This window comes from Gossypium raimondii, chromosome 8 (assembly GCF_025698545.1).
Source record: "Gossypium raimondii isolate GPD5lz chromosome 8, ASM2569854v1, whole genome shotgun sequence".
NCBI lineage: Eukaryota > Viridiplantae > Streptophyta > Magnoliopsida > Malvales > Malvaceae > Gossypium > Gossypium raimondii.
In genome coordinates, this window is record NC_068572.1 from 6,474,142 (window position 1) to 6,496,187 (window position 22,046).

Here is a 22,046-nt window from a genome sequence, read left to right on the forward strand (position 1 = left end):
AAACTTCGAGTTATTTATCGACGACTTTATCCTTTCCCTTCCTTTTCGAGGAATCCGAGTTGACGTTAACTATGGATTAACATAAATACATAAAACTATCAAAATACAACCAATTTCAGAAACAATCGTCAATTTATACACATTTTGCATATTATTCAATTTAGTCCTTAAAATCGGGACAAACATAATTCACAATTTAGAACTCCAAATTTCAAATTGATTTCACTATAGTCCATTTAGGACCTCCTATTTCTTAATTAACAACCAAAATTGCAGTTTATGCACTTTAGTCCCTAATGCTCAAAACTTTCAATCAACTTCACAATTTAGTTTTTATTTCACCTCTAAGCTTAAAATCTATCAATTTAGTACCTAAAGCTTTAAATTATCGACTATGGTAACTTTTAAAACTTTAACAATTCTAAAAATTAATACATGGACTAAATAAATTAGACTCCCAAGATTTCAAAAACAGAAAAATTATAAAAAAATGATTAAATTGCACTAACCAATTAGATGTTTGAAATTTTAAACCCCTAAATCGTGGGTCGCTTCTCTTCATCTAATATTCGGGCATTTGAGGATGAAAAGAGAAATGTGTTCTCTGTCATCCCACTTAACCCATTTTATCTTATATTTTAATATTATTAATATTATAACATATGTTTTATAATTTTAATAATTCACTTTTATAACATAGATCTCACACACATTAAATAGCCACTGTTCACTATAATTACTTGTTTCTAATTACAATTTTTCTAGCAATTTAGTTTTTACCATTTTTACAATTTAGTCTCTGTACCTTAATAAATCACTAATTCAATAAAATTACCTAACCAAAATTTAATTCACGATAACATAACTCCTTACATATTTAGTAAAGATATTTAGGGCCTCTATTTATAAAAATGAGATTCCAAAATTGAATTTTCGATACCATTGATTTTCGAGTAATTACAATAGGGCTTCCATGATGTTTTTACCTAGTAATTGCACATCCTCACATGCTTTGATTTTGTTTGGTTGGTTAAATTCGTTACTAATTATTGTATTTTACATTGGTTATAGTAGTCATTGTATTTTAATTTAGTCATTTTAGTTTTAATATATTTTGAATTTTGAAATTTCAATATTGATCGTATAGTAACTGTTTAATTCATTAAATTAAATTCTATTATTTTCAAAATTTTATACATCAAACCTATCATTACATGTATAATACCATGTCAACTTGCTATTTTCACATAATGTTTATGAAAAAGCCATGTATCTTAGTTAGTGGATTTAATAGTTACGGTTTGAGTTAGGACTAAAATTTTGTAATTCGACAAAATATAGAGACTAAAATGATCGATTGGAGAATAGAGACTAAATCTATAATTGAAATATTGAATGAGACTAATAACAAAATTTAGTCAAACAAATTTTGTTGTTACACATTGAGTTAGGATTGGAAAATTTTTTACTTAGAGATTAAATCTGTAATTTATGCATAGTATAAGGAGTGATGGTAGAATTTGACATACAACCAAATAAAAATGCAAAATAAAGGAAAAAGGAAAAAAATCTCACTCCTCCACGCCACCCAGCAACGCAGTAAGAAAAGGGTAATAAAGTCGAATAGAATGACGTAAAGTTAAAACAAAAATCAGCTTTCAATAATTTGGATTTGGAGGACATAAAAAAGATTTCGGAAATCAAAGTAATAATACACTTCTTTCTTTTTAAAAATTCTCTGAATTCGAAACCCTAACCTTGGATGGGAGATCCATTGGAGAGGTTAGGGTCGGAGGCAGCCATGGGATTAGAATCGACGATCAAAGAAGAGCTTTCCATGGAAATCGATCCTCCGCTCAAAGAGAACCTCGCTACCGCTGAGGATTGGCGGAAGGCCCTCAATAAGGTTGTTCCGGCCGTCGTCGTCCTCCGAACCACTGCTTGCCGGGCTTTTGATACCGAGCCAGCTGGTGCTAGTTATGCTACTGGTTTTGTCGTTGATAAGCGGAGAGGAATTATTCTCACTAATCGCCATGTGGTCAAACCAGGTTGACTTTCGTCAACATTTATTATTCTTTCCTTCTTTATTTTTTTGTGTTGGATTTGCTTGATGCTTTCTGTAATTAGCCTTTGCCTCTTCAATCAAGATGAGGAAAAGTTCGTTACTTATTGAAAAAAAAAAGTTATAAATTGAGCTGTTCAGTTATTAAATGAATGATTTTATTGTTGTGTGGATCAATAGATCTCTTATGTTTGAATGAGCCTTGCATTTTAGCTATGTGCTCATTTTACTCAAGTATGAAGAAAGCAAATACTAGGAAAAAGCAATAGCTGAATGGTCTTTTCTTTGTCTTTAAAATGTCGGAAACAGTGTTTGACTTTCTGTCTTGTCTGTTTTTAGGACCTGTTGTTGCCGAAGCAATGTTTGTAAATCGAGAAGAAATTACCGTGCATCCTATATACAGAGATCCGGTGAGTAAACCATGCTTCACATATATATTTGGTTGGTATTTTTATGGTTCTGATTTGTAATGTAGTTCATTCTTCTGCACTAGGATTTTTTGACATGACTTCTGAAATGTACTTGTATTGCCTTTATGTATGATTTTGGTTGTTTTCTAAGGAAGCTTGATTTGTCAGTCTATACTGCTTGACATTACCTGATTTGTTGTATTTGGTTCATCTGTCACACCATATGCATTGCATTCAGTTTAGCTTTTTCTTTTTTGCTCTTTCAACAACACTTGTTATTTGTGGTTTCTGCTAACTGGTGAACGTTATGCTGTTCTTCATTAGGTACATGATTTTGGCTTCTTTCGTTACAATCCTGATGCCATTCAATTTTTAGACTATGAGGAGATTCCACTTTCCCCAGAGGCTGCTTGTGTTGGTTTAGAAATCAGGGTCGTTGGTAATGATAGCGGAGAGAAGGTAATTGAATTGCATTAGTAGTCTTTGCTTTACTTTTGTTAATTTATCACTTTATTTTGTTAACATTATGCACTTAGTTTAGTTTATGTTTAATTCCATTTACGATGAGTGTAAAAAAAAATTCCACTTACGTGAAAGGAGTCCTTTTAAGTTGGCTTTTGAGAAATTCATGGCTTTGCTAACTGGATACTGGTTATTTTTCATGAGTGATATCTTATCATGTAATGCTACTATAGATCATAAAACATGATACCTAACAATTATTGCTCTGATTTAAATAATTATTTGTAGGTTTCCATATTGGCTGGTACCCTTGCTCGTTTGGACAGAGATGCTCCTCATTATAAAAAGTATGTAATAGTTTTAACAATTTGTATGAATCATCTACTTTACCAATAGATTTACCATCAATATTGTCTTGACAGATTATCATCTGTATCAAAACCCTTTGATAACCACATGATTTTGTCCTAGTAAACTGGTTTGTACAGTTGTTGATTTTCTCCATCTGCTTTGTAATATTGATAGTTATAATAGTTTCACATATTTTCATCAGCACTTTAGAGATTTGTGGTTCCAAAATTAATCATGGCAACTCGGCCTTGATTGAATTTTGCTTGTGAGGCGCTGTTGTTTTATCATCTATTATACAGTTTCTCAAATACATTTATATGGAACCTGACTGAGATGATTTTAAGCTTTAACTTCTACCAGTTGAAGACATAGTACCCCCCCTATCTTGACTTTGGAAATTATCATTCTAATGCTCTATTCCTGGTGGTGTGCGCTGCACGTACTGCTTTTTATTGTAGGAGTCATTCTGTGTCACACTTTTTTCTTGTTGGCATGCTTTAAACTAATATGATATCACATTTTCCTTTGATAAGATTATATTGTGAGTAGTGTTTTATGTCGTGTACAGCCTCTTACATTGTAGTCTCGACTTCTGGTCACTAATTTGTTCTATGCTGTCTAGCTTATTATTTGTAGAACCTTCTTGCTTCTTATTGGTTCTTTCACAGTTGTATGTGTGTCATGGTTGTTGACATGCTTATTTGTTGCAGGGATGGCTATAACGACTTCAACACTTTCTACATGCAAGTATGTATCATATTCTTCATGCCATCTATTGGAGGATTTCTTTTTCTCCTTTGGAGGGCAGGGTTCAACCTTTCTGGATTAATTTTTAAAAGTTTTCTTCTATTATTCTTTGAATATGAGGAAAAGCACTGTTTTATCATGGAATGTATGAAAAAGTATCTCAAGTAACATATCTTATGTAAATTCTGTACTTGCTGATTTCTTTATTTTAACACCAATGTTTGACTTGCAAATAATATCAGAAAGAGGTTTTGGCTAAGATTTCTTATATTAAAATTCCATATTTTAAATATATTTTATGTCTAATGCCAAAATATGTAACATAAAGAAGCAAGAGTTTATTTATTCAAAAGAAGGAAAAAGCACACCTATGCAAAAGAAAGGGCAAATTTTTAATGTCCTAAATGAGAAAAAGATAAAACATTTTAATTGTATAGGTCTCTGTTAGAAGCTTGTGGTAAGTCATTGAAGTAAGTTATATGATATAATCAAAATGAAGCTTAATACAATCTCGTGGACATGATATTTAAAAAGGTTCAGAATAAGAAAACAATTGTAGACGGTATTAGATTGTTTTAACCTGAATAGCAATATGGTTGATCTGCATCATTCTGATTTAGTATTTCTTATAATGTTTTCAAACAGTGTTGCGTGTTAAAAAGTCTAAGGATGGTATCATTATTGATACTTCTCTTGGCCATTGTTTTAGTTGAAGGAGCACCTTCTTGGTTCTCCCATTGTCCGACTTTCACGTACATGCTTGTCTATATTTGATTGTATTGTTTTACACTTATGCTTAACTTCAGGCGGCATCTGGGACTAAAGGTGGTTCAAGTGGATCCCCAGTGATTGATTGGCAAGGCAGGGCAGTGGCCTTGAATGCTGGTAGCAAGTCATCAAGTGCATCTGCCTTTTTTCTTCCTCTAGAACGAGTAAGTAGTATTTTAACAGCTTGACCTTTTATGCCATGTTTCTGGTTGGTATTATCTGAGATTCTTTTATTTTTCATTTTTTATTTTAAGGATTGAAGATTGTATAAACTCAATTGAGAGATTTAAACTTATTGGTTCATTTAGCCCATACTTCCAATGATTCCTTAGAACTGGCAACTTTATGGGGCTACTAAAAGACTTTGACCTATATGCTTGAAACCATATCTGTGGTTACCCGTGGAGTAAAATTTGAATTATTTTATTAGTACTTTTGGTTGCGTGACTTGTAAGTATTATTAGGAATTGCATTCGCTTGAGATTTCCATCTGTGAATCTGGAGCTCATAAAAGTCAGTCCTTTTCTGGTTATGCTCTGTGGGTTGAAATACAAAACTTAGAGAAGTATATTTGCCCTGTGCATAAGGTACACTGTTTTCTCTTGAAAACAAAAGTTTTAAAAATAGAGGAGATTTCTTGATTGCAAGAATAGTGTTCTCTAAGTTACTCCAGCAAGCTAATTGTTGACTAGATCAGTACCTGTGTAGCCTTATAAGCCATATTGACCTGCTCAAGATTTTTTTTGTAGGTTATTTGTTCATGCCATGTTTCTCCGCTTATATTATTGGGTCAGAACTAGCTCATTTTACCTTTTTTCTGATATGTTACCAAAGTACTTCTTATGGATACCTTATACGTGCTTCTTAAAATTGCTGTGTGGAACACCAATATCCTTTTCAATTGATTTCTGGACAAGCAGAACCTTAATTCTTATAGGGTCTACTTCCAATGAAAAATCAGATATTGAAACATTAGATATTTACTTTTCAGGTAGTAAGGGCATTAAAGTTTCTCCAGAAAGGAGGAGATTCGTACATGAGTAAGTGGGAAGCAATTTCTATTCCTCGTGGTACGCTTCAGGTTTGTTGTTGATTTTATCCTTGTAGAGCTTTGCTTCTGTTTTTATCCCCTTTCTCGAATACATAAGGTTCATTGTTGGTTAGATGATTGGAAAATTTATTGTTCATGTCTCTATGTTCGAGCAATTATATGAAATTGAAAACTAGAACCATCTGTTTATTTGTTTATTTCCTTTCCTGGTATCTTTACAATTGATAAGCTATGATGTCATGCTGGATCCTGGTCTTTTGCTGCTTTGTTTTTTTAAAAAAAAGCCTTTTAAGTAAACTGACTTGGTATGCTTGCACCTACCTTCAGTTAACAAACACCAAGTATATTAACTTACAAATAGGACAGTAAATGCTTTGTGATCCCAGAGTGAAAGAGACTGTGGAGGAGAGACAGAAATATTGAGAAAACAGAGAATCAAGGATTAGAGGGAATACAATGAGAAGATAAGAGAAAAAAGTGAGGAAGAAGAAGACTGGATATCCAATTCCAATGATTCAATATGTTGACATATTTTATAATGCCTAAGTTCCCTAGAGAATCACAAAGTGAACTATATATAGCTTTCTATTCATAATTCCTAACCTAAATTGCTGATCTTCCTTTAGCGGAGGCTCACTGAAAATCCTCGATGGGGCTGTATTTATTCAAGCACTAAATAACATTGCTAATACCTCTCATCACCATCACACACAGCACATTTTACTAGCAGCTGCAGTATGTAGATAGTTTTCTTTGTGTTTTTGCTTTTTGGCATTTCTGTCAATATTTGAGAATTTGCTTTAATACAATTTTAATGTAGGATATCTTTTTTATAGGCTACATTTGTCCATAAGGGGTTTGACGAGATACGCAGGCTTGGTCTCCAAAGTGAAACAGAGCAGGTTCCTAGTTCTTTGTTATCAACTACTTTTCTAGCTTTCCCATGGCATACATAAAAAGAAGTGTTTCCTCATTTAATTTCTGTTTTCTTAATTTAGATAGCACGCCATGCTTCTGCACTAGGTGAAACTGGAATGCTTGTTGTTGACTCTGTGGTGAGCAAACTTCAGTTTTTGTCATACAGATTTTCTTTAAATCTGCCGTGTTTTCTTTTAGTTCTGCTATCTTTTGAATCTGAACTTACCTATAGGTGCCGGGTGGTCCTGCTCATAGTCACTTGGAGCCCGGTGATGTGCTTGTTCGGGTGAACGGGGAGGTTAGTTATGCACTCAGTCATTGGAGAAGCATGTATTGATTCTTATTTTGGAATGTTTGGCTTTTCTCTTCCGTGCTCCTATATGATTATGCATCTAGAGGAAGAATCAGCTGTCTCTGGCTTGGCTTGGCTAAATCTCAATACTGGACATGGATATTATGTATTAAATTAAGTATGAACTTCTTCAAGAGTATTCATGAATGGGTTTTAGACCATATTCTTAATTTTTGGTGATAATGTATCTTTCTAATTGACTTGCCCCCACCCTCTCTCAGATGAGAACTTATTCTTTATGTGTATGATTTATATGGAACTCTTGAGGATTTTCTACCTGGTTTCTTGTTGCCAGCAGAACCCTTTTATAGTACCTACTCAAATAGGAATTTTGACTGTGACCGCCTTTTCATGTTTTAAAAAGTAAACTGACAGTGGCAGCTCCCTAATAGAATTTGCTAACATATTATCGGCTTTAATGTGTTATTGAAAATGTATTGCAGGTAATTACTCAATTTTTGAAGTTGGAAACTTTACTTGATGACAGTGTTGACCAGAAGATAGAGTTAGAAATTGAAAGAGGTGGCACACCATTGAGTGTGCAATTAGTGGTAAAACTTTTCTCTCTCATTTATGCCTATTTAGATTATCAATATTTGAGGCCTTGAGGCTTAAATTAGATCACATGTTATACAGTTTGGGTTGATTGCGACTTTGATTGTGGTAGTGTGGCCCATGCACCATGACTAATTAGCCTAATTTCGGAAATGGTTTTTATTAATAGTCTGCATGTCTATGCAAATTTTGATAATTGAGTTACTTTTATCTGATTGGCTAATTTTGTTGTAACACATTGAAACTGAAGTAGTAGTTCTTGTAAATAATAAAATTTATGATCTCCGGTTACAGCATGAATTTTCAAATTAATGCTCATAATGTAGAAACTGAATACGTAGTTTCTTGCTCACAATTAAATAGTAAATGATGAACTGAATGTCTGAAAGCACTGGCATTAGGGCAGGTATTTGTGTTCTCCATTGCTCTCATTCTCATTAAAGTATAGCCCTGGCATGGTCTTTTGTTTCTTTAGGAAAGGGATTTGGCACCTCAGACTGCAGATTTGCCTAGATTCTTTGATGTCTATGTCCTTTTCTTAAAATTTGGGAGGAAATTAATGCATTTCTGTATTTGTTCCCTACGTTGGAGAAGATCAACAGTTTGGTATTAGCTGGCATAAGGCTGTTCCCTATGCTCTTTTGATTGCTTTGAAGTATGAACCCTAGGTATAATTATATCTTATATCCGGTATCCAGACTGTCAAATTACTTGAAACTTAATGTCAAACATTTGTTGGTACTTGGAAAAATAATTCTTCCTTGATTTCCATCCACCTGCCACCAGAACGAATTTCAGGGACAACCAGCTCTTAAATAGCCTTGACTCTGATAATGGTCATTGTGTGGGATTTAGTCTCAGTTTGTTTGTGTGATATTGATACAATGATGTCTTGAATAAGTTTGTTTGAATGTGCTGTAGAAATTTTTGGCTGTAGCTATTGACTTAATTTCCCAACGCTTGTTCTTTAGTTTTCAATTTGCTTTGACTATGATTGTGGAAGCTAATATGATTCCCTTTTCTTTTTCAGGTTCAGGACTTGCACTCAATAACTCCTGCTCACTTCTTAGAAGTAAGTGGTGCTGTAATACATTCCCTGTCTTACCAGCAGGTAGGTTGCAAATTTTTCTTGGCGCTTGGAATCCTCTGCCTCCTTTTAGCTCTGGTTTTGTGTACATTGTTCCCTGAATATGATTTCTTAATTGGTTTTTATCTTATGCTGTTTGAGGATGGTACTGCTGTTATCGGCAGATAATTTGACTTATTTTTCTGTTTCTTGAAACAGGCAAGAAATTTCCGTTTCCAGTGTGGTCTTGTATATGTCTCAGAACCTGGGTTAGTCTACTTGATTATTTATGAATATTGTCATACCTAAGGACTCAAAATGGGTCTTGAAGCAGGCAAAGAAAAAAATGAAACTTAGTGCATGCATATGTTTCAGTGCCTACTTTCATGGCTACTAATTTATCAAATAAGTAAACCTTGATTTTTGGCTATAATCCATGAATTAAGTTGTGAACTACCTATTATCGTAATATCTTATAAGAAACTCTTTTTTCTTCGCTATGCATGGCATCCTGGGATTGCTTCATCAATTTTGCAGGTTGAAAGATATTATATGTTACTTTCAACAAGACATAATGGTTCTCTATGAAAATTATTGATCATTATCCTTTTCAGCCAAAGTGAGAATATTGGAGTGTGTATGACACAATTAGATGTACTCTGAACTGGATCAATCACGAGGTTGCTTCTTTATTGCTGTGGGCTTTCATTGGTTGGTTGATTGCTAGATTTCCGTATTTTGCAGTTATATGCTATTTAGAGCTGCTGTTCCTCGACATGCCATCATTAAGAAGTTTGCTGGTGAGGAGATATCAAAACTTGAGGATCTAGTCTCTGTTCTATCTAAGCTTTCTCGGGGTGCTCGGGTTCCTTTAGAATATATAAGCTACATGGATCGTCATCGGAGAAAGGTATTTTATTGCTGATTATGCAGTTTCACCTAATGCTTACGTTTCTACCAACTGCTATGGTTGGAAATTGTGCACACAAGCTATTGACGAATTTTGAATTCTTTTGGAAAAATGAATGGCTAAGGTAAACTTTGATCCAGTTAATATTTCTAACAAATGGAATATATGATGAATTGAGGTTGAGTGAGGAACAGTGTAGGAAAGATTTCTGACCTTACCCGTCATTAGGCTATATTTTTGCATGGCATTTGGTCCAGGTATTACTAGGCTTTACCAGGCATTGAACTCGTAATTCTTTGGCTTAGTTGGGTTTATCATTTTGTTGTAGGATACCATCTTTAGATAACATTTGCATTGGATGTTTTTGTTCAAATTTATTGTGCAAAAGTGTATGGGGTTTCCTTCTCTGTTCAAGGAAAAGAAGCATGTAAATTAGAGAAAACACGAGCAGGTAACCTTTGGTGGAGCCTGCTTTCGGGTGGTTCCTAAAAGCCTCTGGATATCAGTATTTTACTTCTTTTGTTGAGAGAAATTAGGGGTAAAAATGAAAGTGTACTAGTTGAATGGCTTCAAGTAAATTCATTTTATGTTAAACAAGTTTGCATGAAACTTTAAAGCTTATAAATGAGCCAAATCTTGAGGTGTTCGACTTATATATGCTGACGAGCACAGCTTGATCAAATTCTTTGCAAACATTAGTGATAAAAGGCAGCAGTGTACATAAATTTGACTCCATAGGCATTGACTTGAGTTTTGAGGTGGTGATGGTGGTAAATTTTGATTCAACTCTGATTCATAAAAGAAGAGTGAAGCCTTTAATATGATGATTTTTGGTTATTTGCCTGAGGATTTTTTAGAACAGCTGACATCCTTTGGAAGGAGCCTGGAGAGAAGATTAGATTGCTTCTTCAAACATTTAAAGCTTTATTTTTAGGCTCTTGAGTGGTCTTATATTCTCCCTTAATCAAAAGATGCAAGGTGCTGTATTGCTTGGACGGCAGGGGGCTAGTGAAGCAGTTATAAATGGATTCTTGAATATTTATTGAAAATAAAATAAAAAGTAATTCTCTATTGTTATTCCCAGTCAGGTTAAAAACTTTATATTCTTTGATAATTTGACTCCGTTTCTTCTCTAATGTTCTATAGCTTTACTAAAAGCCACCATCAAATCTAGCTGTACGTATCCATCTTCAAGCAGTTATAAATGGGCAATGCAACCTTTTCCTATTCTTGATAGCACATATGCACTGTCACTGTCAATGTAAATGTTATGCATAAGAAAAAGAATAAGGCATTTCAATAAAACTAAATGGAACTTCTGAGGTGTGCCCTTTTTTTGTTGTTGTAAGAGCCCTTCCTCAGGACCGTTTGAGGACACTACTAGATTGGTGTGCCTTAGGCCCCAGTTGCACTGAGTTGTATACCTTGACATCATTGTGGGATTCTAAATTTCTATTACCCAAGACCAATTTGCTTCAACATCCAATTTCTGTTTAGAATTTTGAACGGAACATGGTAGGGTCTTAATCAGGGTAATGGGATCTGAACAAACCTCAATTCAGTTTAATTGTACCGTATCAATTACTGTGACACTTTACAAGTGGTGCTGGTTAGTTTGAATGGTTATATTTTAGGTAAATTGAACCAAAAATTGATTGATTTTTGTCCTATCTTTTCAAGTATATTTTGAATTTATGATTTATCATTATTGAGATTATCTGTGCTATTTGTTGAACTTTGTCATTTTGTTAATGGTTACAGTCTGTCTTGGTCACGGTTGATCGCCATGAATGGTATGCACCTCCACAGATATACACTCGTGATGACAGCTCCGGATTATGGACTGCAAAGCCCGCCTTTCAACTGGATTCCATGATTCCATCATCTGGTGTTAATGGCAAGGCTACTCATATGGAACACGTCAATCAAGTTAACCACCAAGAGTTGACTGATGGTATGTTTAGTATGGAAACCTGTTGTGAGCATGCTTCTGCTGAATTGAATTCTCATAATGAAGCAGGTATTGGTTCAAAAAAAAGACGAGTAGAAGAGGATTTGTCATCTGATGGAGTTCTTGCTGATGGTTCGTTAAATGAAACTGGTGAAGTTAAGTTGGAGAATAAAAGTGCCACGGAAAATGCCATGGTAAGTGACTATCCAGGTGCAACAGCTGCAGCAGCTAATGCTTCAATTGCCGAACAAGTAATAGAGCCTACTCTTGTAATGTTTGAGGTAACCATCTGTTGATTGACATAGTTCATTTTTGGTACACTACACATTTTATCCTTTTCCTTACCTTTCTGTTAATTATTTGTCACAACATCAGTATGATGGTACTGTTGTCTTTAAATCATTATTTATTCTTCTTTGATCATTATACTGTATGAAATCTTACTTCTTTCATGATTTGTTTGTTGAAAAACCTAAGTTGATTTTCATGGTTGCAGGTTCATGTGCCACCATCATGCATGCTTGATGGTGTTCATTCGCAACATTTTTTTGGTACTGGCGTCATTATATATCATTCTCATAGTATGGGCTTGGTTGCTGTTGACAAGAACACAGTTGCAATTTCTTCTTCGGATGTGATGCTGTCCTTTGCTGCTTATCCAATTGAAATTCCTGGAGAGGTGTGCTATTTAACTTAAACATTATTAGAAAACCGTAACGTATTTTGTTGAGTTTCCTATTTGATGCAGGAGTTTTTAATTATTTTATAATTTATAATATCTTATGATTTCAGATTTATTTATTACGTATTAGATATATTGTAGACGGCTAGAGTTATTAGTTATCTTCAGGGTTTAAACTTAGGGCTGGGAATAAAACTTTATTTGCAAGACAGCCTAGTAACTTTACTTGCTAGAAAGATACATGTGGAAGAGCAAGAGTATGATCTACTAGACCCTATTTATGAAGATTACTTGGAAGAAAGTGAAGATGCATATCTAGCTCAAGGAGAGTCCTTGATTTTAATTTGTTTACAACAATTGAGGGGAAGCGGAGTATGATCTATTAGACCCTATTTATGAAGAGTATTCAGATGAAAACAAAGCTGTAAGTGCCTATGTTGAATGGCAACCTTCATTTGATCTTGCTAAATTTAGCATCATTTATGAGTGTGGTTTCCTTCTTTTACCTCTTCATATTCACCTTCATGCTTGTGAGTTTTCAAATTTCTCTCCAAGAAAGAGACCTTCTAATGAGACTACTTGTGAATTTGATTCTGTAATGAGTAGCATCTTTCAAATTTTTATGAATGCATCTAGAAAATTTTTGGTTTATAAAGCTGCTGTGGGAAAGAGCAATTAAGATTCAGGTCCTCATGAACTGGCCAATCTTATTCACTGGCATGCATCTTAAGTTCATTCTCCTTGTATTTCAATTTGTTTGATTCAAAGAGAGAAATGATCACGGCAATTCCAGCATTTAGTTGAATGCAAACTGTGGTTTCAGTTATGTTGCTCATTAAAAAGTAAAGTTGGTGAACCTACTGGGAGTGAAGGCGGGAGTACTCCTGCACACAAACGAGACACTGTTTGAGATAGATGAGCAATATTCAAATGGTAAATCAACTGTCAGCTCACCAGCTCATGAAATAGCTGCTTCAGCTTGTGATGTTCAAAACGAAGAAAGTAAAAAATATATATGTTACTGAAGCTGGTGCAAAGGAACTCAAAAACAATGACTCTCTTGTGGTTATGGCCTTCGTTCAAAGAGCTAATTCTTTGGAACCTGAGTGGAAAACCCATATTGGCTTAGAGAACCTTGCAAGGTCACTGATTCCAAATGGCAATTTAATTACAGAGAGTGATAAGGAGGTTGATAGTACATGCCCTCGAAATGCTGGTGAAAAGAAAGATTTGTCTCGAGTAACTCTTGCTTATGGCGGTGATCGAACAGATTTAAGTGTTCGACCTCCAATGGATCTACCTTGAGCTGTTGAGTGATAAAACAAACATAGAGTCTGGTTTTAAAGAATATCGAAAAGCTGATACTCCAGGTAATAATTCTAGAGTGGTCCTAATTGTTGCAGGTGTGGTGGGGACTTTTATTAATGATTCTGAAACCAAAGATGAAAGTCCTAGTATGACTGAAACATATTCTGGAATTAAAGTGGAGCCTTCTTTGAAGGGATCTCTGTGAATTTTGTATGGAAACAATAGAAGTGTTGCTCTTATATTCCTACAAAAATACTGATTGCTGATTGATCTGCTGTTTGTTTGCCTGAAGTATCCTTTGACAAGCTACACATGCTTTCTATAGTTATTAGGTGCTTTGCGTCAGCTATTGTCTCTATGGGGTTCAAAGCTTTAGAACACTCGAGCAATCTTGAGTTAGTTCTTTGGCGGAAGATGCAACTCCATTCAATGAGACTGTTACTTTAGATAAGGAGGGTAATATTATTCAGGTTCACAACAGGGAAGTAGATATCCTTGGGACAGGATTGTGCTCTCTGAGAGATTTTACTGCTGAATCAACAAATGGGGTTCATGATCTAGATACTTATGTTGAAATGGTGTAAGTTTTCTCGCAGGAATTGAGTTCTCCAAGCCTGGGAGACAGCTGCAGGATCTTTTAATTATTTTGTACTTTGTAGTGTTTTATTGTTTCAGAATTATTTATTTTTAGATATCTAATAGATGGCTAGAGTTATTAGTTATTTTTAGGGTTTAAACCTAGGGCTAGTAATAAAACTTTATTTGCTAGAAAGCCTAGTAACTTGCAAGAAAGAAAGCCCGTATAAATAAGTTGTAGTCTTTACAGCCAACATTCTTATTATTTTCTTGGAATTTTATAAAGAAACTAGAGGTTTTCTATAACCCTAAGTTTTCTAGAGCTCCATCTTCATTCTTACTCGTTTGTTCAGCCCTAATTCTATTGATAATTGTTGTTCTCCCTCTAAACCACATCACTGTTTCATTACTGCAGGTTGTTTTTCTTCACCCTGTTCACAACTATGCTCTAGTTGCATACGACCCCTCAGCTCTAGGTCCTGTTGGTGCTTCTGTGGTTCGTGCTGCAGAACTACTTCCTGGTAGGTTCTACATTTTGCAATTACTCTGTGGTTTGGTCATCGGACGTATTATTACTGTATATATTTCTCCTATGCAGCCAGGTTTGCTCTTCTTTTTCTAAATATACTGTATGCTTGATTTTTTCCTTGAAAATTTTCTTAGGAAACTGATGACAGGAGGATAAAAATATTATAGTTTTTATGTCTTAGAAACTGCTTCTGGTATAACTTAAAAGGAAGTCTGTTCTCATTTCTGCAATGGAATAGGAGCTGGGGGTGGGGAAGTTAATATTGATTTCCACTTTGTGTGTGTCTGTGTTTTCTGTTAATTTTGGTGGTAAATCACTGCAAAACTACTTTTGTCAATTATTTTCGTTGTGTTCTGTTTGAGACAGAGCCTACGTTACGTCGAGGGGATTCAGTCTATCTTGTGGGTTTAAGTAGAAGCTTACAAGCGACATCTAGGAAATCAGTTGTGACCAATCCATGTGCTGCTCTAAACATTGCCTCTGCTGACTGTCCACGGTACAGAGCAACAAATATGGAAGTAATTGAGCTTGATACTGGTAAGTTTTCTGACATTACTTAAAAAGTAATCTAATTTTTGCCCACGTGCTGATTTCGCATACAAAATGCATCTTGTACTCTTGCAGATTTTGGTAGTACATTTTCAGGCGTTCTAACAGATGAGCATGGAAGGGTTCAAGCAATCTGGGGGAGCTTTTCAACACAGGTTTCCACTCTGATTGAAAAATATGAAAAGAAAAAGAAGTCTTATATTAGTTAGCCTTTTTGAATAAACTGCATTATGCCCAAGTATTCTGATGCTTGCTATCAATGATGTCAGCTGAAATTTGGTTGTAATACATCAGAAGATCATCAATTTGTGAGGGGTATCCCGGTTTATGCAATAAGCCAAGTTCTTGATAAGATCATAGCTGGTGCGAATGGACCACCTCTTCTCATAAATGGTGTCAAAAGGCCGATGCCACTTGTAAGGATTTTAGAGGTTGAATTTTATCCTACTCTGCTTTCGAAGGCCAGAAGCTTTGGATTGAGCGATGACTGGATACAAGTATTGTTGTTGTTTCTTTATTCTATCAATTTTGTTGAGCAGTTTTCTTTTTGAAACAAATTTTTCAATATTTCAACACTTGCTAGTGAGAATAGCCTCTTTGCAGTTTTATATTTTGTACTTTTTAAGTTCCACATGGTCACATCATGTTCTTATTATTTTTTAGGCGCTAGTTAAGAAAGATCCAGTTCGACGTCAAGTTTTACGTGTTAAAGGTTGTTTGGCGGGATCAAAAGCTGAAAATTTATTAGAACAAGGTGACATGGTTTTAGCAGTAAATAAAGAGCCTGTTACTTGCTTTCGAGACATAGAAAATGCTTGTCAAGCATTGGACAATGGGGACAACAGTGGGAACCTTAACATGACCATTTTTCGGCAGGTAAGCAAGTAGATATTAGCTGAAAGATTATCTATTTCTTTTTCCACTTTGTAATTATTACGATATTAGTTTGACTAAAAGCATTTTCATAAGCTCTGTGTACTATCTAATTTATTGTGTTCTATGCTTATAGTTTTGTTAATACTAATACGTAAATGTAGAAACAATTTTGCCTGATTTTCTTTCTACTTGTCTTTTTTGCCAGGGATGTGAAATTGATCTTCTTGTTGGTACAGATGTTAGGGATGGGAATGGCACAACACGAGTGATTAATTGGTGTGGGTGTATTGTTCAGGATCCTCACCCAGCTGTGCGTGCTCTTGGGTATCTTCCTGAGGAAGGGCATGGTGTTTATGTGGCACGGTAAGTGTTTTTTCTCCTATTAGTAGAAAAGTTTTCATATTCATTTTAGTTCTATAGTAATGATCAGAACATAGCACGTGGCAGTAAAGCAGTGGAACCATTCCTAGTCTCCAGAATGCATTAGAACCCTGCTACTGAACTAATTGAATTCCTTAACAACCAATTCATGAACATACCACAAGATAAAAATATTCTTGCTAGTTTGATTGCTGAAGGTTGCAATTGGCTTCTGAATTTAAACATAAGATATCAGACTAATTTCATTGCTGAAGGCTGCAATTGGCATCTGAGTTTAAGCAAAAGATATTAGGCTTAATTGAAGTTGTATGTTTTGAAGCTTTTTATGAGCCATGGAGTTAATGGATTCATGGCTTTAGGATCTGGCATAAATATAGTTGCTATCTTTAGCTCCTAACTATGAGGTAGTGACGATCAGATACCTTTTGGAATTTGTTGAATCTCTTTTTGACTATTCTCAGAAGCTTTTTGATGTTTATTGTAACTGCATTTGACAAATAATTAGTACATATTTATCTCACTTTTCTGAAGTTTTAATATAATGAGCTAATAAGTAAAACTTCAGTTAAGAGACCTGTAAATGAAATATAGGCACTAATGTCAACCAAATTTTTTAAAGATTATTTTATGATATTCAAATTATAATTTCAACCAAGGTGAACCTGTTTCCACATGTTTTGTCTTTTCAGCACAAATACTGCCTATCATCTTTGTGGACTAGTGAAACCCACATGTCATTAGTGTGGCTGGTCTATGTGGGGATTGAAAAAGCGTACATAGAAATAAGGCTTACCTTTCAATTATTAGAAAGAAACAAATTGGAGTTATATTTAAAACCCAAAACCAATTAAAATTTGGTCTAGGGGCACTTTAGATTTCATTAGGGGCGGCAAAACCTGCCCAATTGAAGGATTTCAAACCTGCCCGCTCTGAGTGGAGAGGAACCAATTTGCCCTTAATTATTTAGCTTTTTAAAGGACAACAAACAAGCATATAATTATATAACTATTGAATGTATTTATCTTTTTTCTGTTTTAACCCATTTTAAACTAATTTTAAACAATGATGTTAAATTGTAATAAAATGCAGATTGAAAAAAATAGAAATAATTAATAAAACATGGAATGGGATGGGCAGAGTGGTGCTTTTATTGATGTATCCAACATTTATAGTGGTGGTGGTTATTGAACTTTTGATATCCATAGTGGAGTATGTGGAGATTTGTCATATTTCATTGTAGGGTGCCAATTCTGTTCGGCAGCAGAGCCTAGAGGCTACTTTGAGATCCAAATTATCCAGGTTACATTATGGTTAGAACCTTGTATGACTATAAAGCTTCTGGGTTTATTTCTGACCTGGATCATTGTAGGGCTGAATACCTTTTTGGTTTTTGTTTCTCATCTAACCCAACAGCCCATAATCCAACCTAAAAATTTTGAAAAATTTGCATCTTGGTGCTGCTGCCTGACAGCATATAGAGATAATGGCTTAAAAAGTAGAAACTTTTAAATTCAGTTCCCTCTGCTTAGTTAAAAACTAGGCTTAAATAGCTTGACTACATAAAATTCTGATGGTCAAACTTCATGGATTAGTTCAGAATGCTTATAGTGTTCAGAGGACTTCATTTAACACAGTGGCACATTTTCTGATGCTACCTATGAACCTGAAGCCCTTAATACACAAAAAATTCATCCTGACCTTTTCTTTTCTTTTGAATGATTGGAATGATTCCCTGTTACCACTTTGGTTATATCTAACAGGAAAATTTCTAAATGACAGAACTTCTTGAATTTTCTAACTAACTCTTAATCCCTACCAACCTAATATGAAGCTTTCTTAATACGAGGGTTTTTACCCATCTTGAAAAAAAAACCTTCCGCATCTGATGCTCCAATCTAGCTTAATCTTGCTAAATCCCCAACCCCATAAAAAGAGATGGTTATTTTCTTTTTTGTTTTTTTACATTTGATAAATTAGCTGCTAGGTTACTAATTTGCTTGTGGTCTCTTGTTATGAAATTATTTTAATAAATCTCTACACTCCAGTTATTAAGAATGAAGGGACGCTATGCTATAGTAAGGGGCTCTTATAGTAGGTCAAAATATGCTGTCAATCCTTGTACTTGAATGAAGTTTGAGATTTAGTCCCTATGCTAAAAGTTTAAAAATTAAATCTTATACTTTTTTCAATTTAAAAATCATAGTCCAATCATTGACAGAGTCAAAATTTGCTATCAATACACCCATGTAATCATACTAACTTAAGAATAAATCATTGTAAACTTAGTAAGCATACCTGATAATAAGCAGATTTTGACGAGATATACCGAGTACTAACAGTGTCAATGATTGAACTTTTTACTGTAGATATATTTTTTAATATCTTTAGGATGACAATTTCTTTTTAACAGAAGTTACATTTGTAGTATTCTGTTTTATATGTATTTCTTGTGACAGTTTGTTCTTTCCTCAGGTGGTGTCACGGTAGTCCTGTTCATAGATATGGGTTATATGCCCTACAATGGATTGTTGAAATTAATGGAAAATCAACTCCTGATTTAGATGCTTTTGTTAATGTGACAAAGGTAACCCTTGTTGCTTCTTTTTCTTTTGTATGTAAGTACATTTTTAAGAAGGTTGAATCATCTTTTGTTTTCAACTAAAATTAAATGGTATATGAATCTCTTTCATTCCATAAACTCTGATTGCTTTCTAAGGTGTTCGTATTGTTGGAGACAGATTCTCGTATTTCGTGTCATTTGTGAGATGAGCAAAGCTCTTATATGATATGGGGCATAGGAAAGCATATTTCATCCTAGTTAAATAATGTTTTTATTTCACCTCTTCTTTCTACCCTGCATATTGCAATTTTGGGGTTAAAAATAGACTTTGGACATGGTTTAATAATGACTTGCTCTTTAATTTGATCAATGCTTAAGTGAATTTTGTTTTGAACTTTTATGCATGATGTGTTTTTTAACAGAGTTACTAATTTTATTATGTGCAATGAAACCATATCAAATCGACAATGAATCAAACCAGACGTGATATGATTAATTAGTTTTTTTAAAATATTTATTCTCTAGCATTTTAGTTGAATAAAAATAAATACATGAGCTATCTGTATTGAACAGGAGTTGGAACATGGGGAGTTTGTTCGTGTGAGGACGGTCCATCTGAATGGGAAGCCTCGAGTTTTAACATTGAAGCAAGATTTGCACTACTGGCCTACATGGGAGTTGAGATTTGATCCAGAGAGCGCGATCTGGCATAGAAGGATGATCAAGACCTTAGATTGTCGCAACTTGTGAACTGGGTCATGTGGTCTAACTTCTTTTCAGGAATCCACTTCGAAATTGGCTTGGCTGTGGGGATCAATTGACAAATTGATCAAGACTGAGAGAGCTGGTGCTGCCATTGGTTTCTACCTACAGTTGATTGGCTTTTGTACCCAATTGGTGGCTGCCAATGTGTGAGGTTTAAGCTTGAAGAACGTAGGTTGACAGTCAATCCGGTGAGGCCTAAAGCATTTATTCAGCAATTTATATTTATTGTTGTATGAAAATATAAATTAAGTTTCAACATCTTTCTTATATATAACTTTGGTAAATCAAATTATAGACATAGGCAAATGGTTGCACGTAATAAAACAACAAACTTTCTTTAGTTTACTCACAGTTCCGGTTGGGATTCATAAATATAGTAGTGTCAGCGAAGTTAACATACTTCTTAACTGGATTCTCATCCCCATATATGCTATTGAAATTAACATTAACATAGACAGGATGATTCCCATTGAAGAGATCAAGCTCGCAAACATCTGATAATGCTTTTGCTATTGGTTCTCTTTTGAAAAAGAACAAAAAAGTAAAATGTCCTCCCAATATATATGTTTATGAAGTGCTTCACTAGCATCTTTTGTAATAAAATCGAATTGTGAAATCATTGGAATGGAATGAATTAAAAATTAGAAAGTCGTTTATTAGAGTAAAACTTCTTGAGTAAGTGATCAATTTAAAGTTTTAATCCTCCTTCTCTTGGTATGATTACTTGAGAGGAAAAATAACTTCTTTGAGTTTAATGTAGTTTTATTTTCTTAATTTGATTATTAAGTCTACTTTGATATTGGGTTCATTTTAATTTTTAAACTTGATATTTTTCTATTTTGCACGACGAATTAGGCGTGAGCAAAATCAATTTGATTCAAGAAAATTTTTTGATTTTTGAGTTAGTCGAATTGAGTTATTTGTGTTATTTGAATTATTCGAGTCAATTCAAATAACTTGATTCTAGTTGAATTTCACAATTCGTTTAATTCGAATAATAGTTTTGGACTAATTAATGATTCAAATTTATAATACGGTTTCAAATATATATGGTTTTAAATTTATGTGTTCTAACATGAAATTAGTTATCTTGTAATAATATTTTATTTGACATATTTATTTTTTTAATTTAAATTGAATAATTTAACTTGATTTGACTCGGCTCAAAATCCATTTAATTCGACTGGATTCGAAAAAAATTCAAATTGAGTTATGATGATAAAATAGGACTTATGAACTCGATTAATTTGAAATTTTTTACTCAATTCAATCAAACGCTCACCCTTACAATGAGTCATGATGTAATGCCCTAAAATTTTAAGAATTTAACTGTGAGAATCTATAGTAATTAAATTTTTGTATATGTGGCCCTGTGTTTTGCTTTTGCGTTTAAGGTTTGGAGTTCGAGTTGTATTGTTAAAAGTTTTATCTTTTTAGAACAACTCCTATCCATACGGTATATGGTTAAGTGTAATTCTGTATGAATCTATGTTAAGAATGGGCTTGTTGGTTTACTAATTAAGCATTTATCTGTATCCTGACTAGTCTTGAGTTTGAATCCCATTGTATGTATTATGGGAATTTATTTTGCTTCTTGTCGGAAGTGCATTGGTGGTTAAGACAAAAACATAATTAAAACTTTGTTAACGTTTTGTACTCTTCCTTTTCTTTCTTTCTATTTTTTTTTCTTTCTTCTTTTTACTTCTTTTATTTCTCCTTTATGATTGTGTTCAACAAATGAATATCGGAAATTAGTGAGATCCTTAAGTTATTGGAAGACTTCTGTGTAAGTTCTGTCGGAATCCTTCAACTTCTGCAAGTTTTGTTAGATTTCTGTTGCATTGTTAAATTGGGAATTATCTGATTGTTTTACTTAAACTCTCTGATAACTAGTCGCTTTCTTCCCCTAGGTGTGAGTACAGAGGGAAGTGATCCTTCGCGTGTTGTGCTGATTTATCATAGTTGAATCATCGGTAAGCGTTCGTTGTTGAAAGTTTTTTCGTGTCGATTTATTCGACATAATTGATTGAATATTAACATTACGTTATTTAGTCGTTTTAGTCAAATGATTAATTGTCGAATGGTTAATTAGGTTCTGGGTAGTCTTCACATTGTTTTTCCGTCAAAGCGAGACTAGTTGTGTATCAAAAACCTTAATTTTTGCAAGTTTCGGTAGCCAAAAATGGTGGCTATCGACGCCAAACGTGTGGCTCACAC

General features: G+C 34.2%; 1 protein-coding gene across 3 annotated transcripts; it reads left to right on the top strand.

The window, feature by feature from the left end:
• Window positions 1-1,651: 1,651 nt before the first annotated feature.
• LOC105790555 (protease Do-like 7) lies at window positions 1,652-20,174 on the top strand. Of its 3 annotated transcripts, none has more exons than XM_012618213.2 (25): window positions 1,652-2,048; window positions 2,402-2,472; window positions 2,797-2,931; window positions 3,223-3,281; window positions 3,996-4,032; window positions 4,839-4,964; window positions 5,792-5,881; window positions 6,688-6,753; window positions 6,850-6,906; window positions 7,002-7,067; window positions 7,565-7,672; window positions 8,707-8,787; window positions 8,962-9,011; window positions 9,487-9,652; window positions 11,414-11,606; window positions 11,670-11,884; window positions 12,100-12,282; window positions 14,585-14,690; window positions 15,065-15,235; window positions 15,323-15,402; window positions 15,517-15,744; window positions 15,911-16,123; window positions 16,329-16,486; window positions 18,977-19,088; window positions 19,638-20,174. In XM_012618213.2, the coding sequence occupies exons 1-25, from the start codon at window positions 1,763-1,765 to the stop codon at window positions 19,812-19,814; spliced, it is 3,234 nt and encodes a 1,077-aa protein (XP_012473667.1). In that variant the 5' UTR covers window positions 1,652-1,762; the 3' UTR covers window positions 19,815-20,174. The 3 variants fall into 3 exon arrangements, with proteins under 3 accessions (XP_012473667.1, XP_012473668.1, XP_012473666.1); XM_012618214.2 differs by having other exon boundaries at window positions 11,673-11,884; XM_012618212.2 differs by having other exon boundaries at window positions 11,414-11,884.
• Window positions 20,175-22,046: the final 1,872 nt, after the last annotated feature.

Coding starts and splice junctions, on each gene's coding strand:
- LOC105790555 (XM_012618212.2), top strand. CDS start 1,763: ATGGGAGATCCATTGGAGAGGTTAGGGTCGGAGGCAGCCATGGGATTA. Junction 7,068..7,564: donor TTGTTCGGGTGAACGGGGAG/GTTAGTTATGCA, acceptor AATGTATTGCAG/GTAATTACTCAATTTTTGAA. Junction 15,236..15,322: donor AGTAATTGAGCTTGATACTG/GTAAGTTTTCTG, acceptor GTACTCTTGCAG/ATTTTGGTAGTACATTTTCA.